Source organism: Eimeria maxima, genomic scaffold, assembly GCF_000499605.1.
Source record: "Eimeria maxima Weybridge genomic scaffold, Emw_scaff550, whole genome shotgun sequence".
NCBI classification, from domain to species: Eukaryota; Apicomplexa; class Conoidasida; order Eucoccidiorida; family Eimeriidae; genus Eimeria; species Eimeria maxima.
Window position 1 is genome coordinate 3052 of NW_013563891.1, and position 3366 is coordinate 6417.

General features: G+C 30.8%; 1 protein-coding gene across 1 annotated transcript; it reads right to left on the minus strand.

Annotated features, from left to right (window-relative positions):
- Positions 1–614: 614 nt before the first annotated feature.
- On the minus strand, positions 615–2647 carry EMWEY_00037140 (hypothetical protein; the record flags this gene model as incomplete). Its single annotated transcript, XM_013478634.1, has 2 exons — positions 615–1180; positions 2086–2647. The coding sequence occupies 2 exons, from the start codon at positions 2645–2647 to the stop codon at positions 615–617; spliced, it is 1128 nt and encodes a 375-aa protein (XP_013334088.1).
- Between the last annotated feature and the right edge of the window lie 719 nt (positions 2648–3366).

Genomic DNA, 3366 nt, shown 5'->3' on the forward strand with positions numbered 1-3366 from the left:
TTGAGTGTATAGTCTGCTTAGCGTATTTATTATTTATTACTTATTATTATTTATATTATTATTTTATATATTACTTATTATTGTATACTATTATATATAATAATAATAATAATAATAAGACTGTATATATTAATATAATTAAATGTTATTAACATTTATTCATCAAGAAAAAAGAAGGAAAAAGAAATTGTTTGCATGCATCGCATGCGCATACACCGCAGAGTATCTGCAGTCTGCTGCTGCTGCTGCAGCAGCAGCAGCAAGAAAGCCAATTGGCAATGAATGCAATGTGCATGCAGTTATAATTAAGATCAGCAAATTAAATAAAATAGTAAATAAGCAAACAAACAAATAAATAAATAAACAAATAAATAAATAAATAAATAAATAAATAAATAAATAAATATTATTGCCCGTGTATATAGCAAGGATACAACTAAACTAAATAAGAGCATCTATTGACTACCATACATATACACCCCAATTGAGCAGCAGCAGCAGCAGCAGCAGCAATTGCTGAAAGAAGTGCTGCTGCACTGCTGCTGCTGTTGCTATTGCAACAGCAGCACAGCACAAACATAAAAAGAATAAGAAGATAAGAAAGGAATAATAATTTATATTTCCCCTCCTCCTTCTTCTTCTTCTTCTGCTGCTGCTGGTGCTGCATCTGTTATTGTTGTTGCTACATCTGTTGCTGTTATAGCTGCATCTGTTGCAGTTGCTGCTGCAGTTGTTGCTGCAGTTGCTGCAGTTGCTGCAGTTGCTGCTGTTGCAGTATCATTATCCATAGCATCCCTATCTTGTATAATAGAAGAATGATCTTCCTGTTTGCTGTTTTCTGCTGCTGCTGCTGCTGCTGTTGCTGCTGCTGCAGTATTATCTGCATTTTCTGCTGCTGCTGCTGCTGCTGCTGCTGCTGCTGGAGTTGGCAGGAGCAGCTGCTGCAGGGACTGCATGCGTTGGATCCATAATTGTTGTTTATAATTTTTTTTTGTTATAATACCTGATAAGAAGAAGAGAGTACCAATAATAATAAGAAAAAAACCTAAAGAAATAAGATCTAATATAATTAATGCTTTTTTTTCTTCTTTTTCTTCATTACCTATTAATGAATATCCTTGCCATTCTATTGATCTCCATACACTCGAATCTATACCCTCGTATATACGTATAAATATACCTGAATATTTACATATACATATATACATATATACATATATACATATATACATATTTACATATACATATATTTACGTATATACGTATAAATATACCTGAATATTTACATATACATATATACATATTTACGTATACATATACATATATTTACGTATATACGTATAAATATACCTGAATATTTACATATACATATATACATATATACATATTTACATATACATATATTTACGTATATACGTATACATATACATATATTTACGAATATACCTATAAATATACCTGAATATATACATATACATATTTACATATACATATGCATATACATATTTACATATACATATACATATACATATACATATACATATACATATACATATACATATACATATACATATACATATACATATTTATGTATATACTTATATTATACGTATACGTCTACATATACATATTTACGTATATACGTATAAATATATCTGAATATACACATATACATATATACATATTTACGTATATACGTATACACGTATACATTTACATATTTACGTATATACATATACGTATTTACGTATATACCTATACATATACATATATACATTATACATATATATTACATTTATTATTAATATGATGCATTAACCTCTATTATTATAATTATTATTTACTTGTTTATTATTATTATTATTATTATTATTATTATTATTATTATTATTATTATTATTATTTATTATTACTGATAAGCTATGCTGTTATTTATTTATTTATTTAATTATTTAATTTGCTTTTGTTTATACCTTTATACACTGTATTGTCTACAGACATATGTAGATATATGTATATCTATATTAAATAAATAAATAAATAAATAAATAAATTAAATAAATAAAATAATTTATATGTAAATACCTGCAATAATAGTGCCTAATAAGACAAGAGAGAGGCCAATAGTTGTTCGTCTATCACCAAGGAAAGCTTCTCTTTTTCCTTCTTTGCTTTCTGCTTCTCTTCTCTTAATAAAGAATATATCTGCAGCTTCTGTATCTGCTGCTGGTGGTGGTGGTTCTGCTGCTGCTGTTTCTGCTGCTGCTGCTGCTGTTGCTGCTGTTTCTGGTGCTGTTGCAGCCGTTGCTACTGTTGCTGCTGTTGCTGCTGTTGGTGATGCTGTTGCAGGAGACAGCTGATTGGTGGTAAGAAGATAAAGTTCATCAAGAGCCTGACGAGAGGTAAGAGGGCTCTTATTAGTGCTGGTGGGGGACCCACCGGGAGAGAAGCGATTCTCTAAGGAAGAAAAGGCTATTCCTTCTTCTTCTCCTAACTCTGCAGCAGTAATAAGGTCTTCTTGCACATCTAAATCGGATATTGTCTCATTGAAACAAACAATGCAAAGAAAATGATGCATGCATAACAGCAAGAAGATGGCGGTAGTGCAGGCTGTAGTTGGTCGTACACCCCGAGAAAGCGAATACATGTTTACACTTTTAATGAAGAAAAAAACGGGAAAGCAATGAAAAAAGAAGAAAATAAATTAAAAAAGGATAAATAAAAGGGATCCATTCAAGAATAATACGATGATTCAATCTTATTTGGCTTTCTTTTCCTCTTTCTTACCGTCACATTCAATAACAACTCGCAAGCAGAAACTGGTGCATGCATTGCATCCTCAGACGGGGAAAAAGAGTAAAAAGATAAAGACAGTAATTGTCATCAAACTTAATTAAGAAAAGAAGAAAAATTGAAGAAAAACCGCAAAAAGTTTATTCAACTTTCCTTTGATCTGTTGCCGCTCGAAGGCGAGGAGGAGGGAAAAAGAAGGCAATCTGCGGCACATTAAAAAAAAAATGAATTCAATCTCCTCTTTTAATTAATTAAAAAGACGAGTAAAAGAATTATTTTTCTTTATTTTTTAATTTAATGAGAGAAAAACAACAAAAGGGGGGAGGAAGACCACTCGGCCTGCTTCTGTGTGGCTGCTGTGTCGAGCAGCTTGCATGGATTATTACGTCTCGCTGCATGCATATACACTCCATAGGTAGAAAAACCATTTAAATTAATCTTTTTAATTAATTAATTTTATTTTAATTATAACTAAAAAAAATATAATATATTTAAAGCAACAAATTGAACAAAAAAAGACGTCGTCATGCATACACTGACCGGTCCTATTCAGGATCGTGATGGTAATCGATG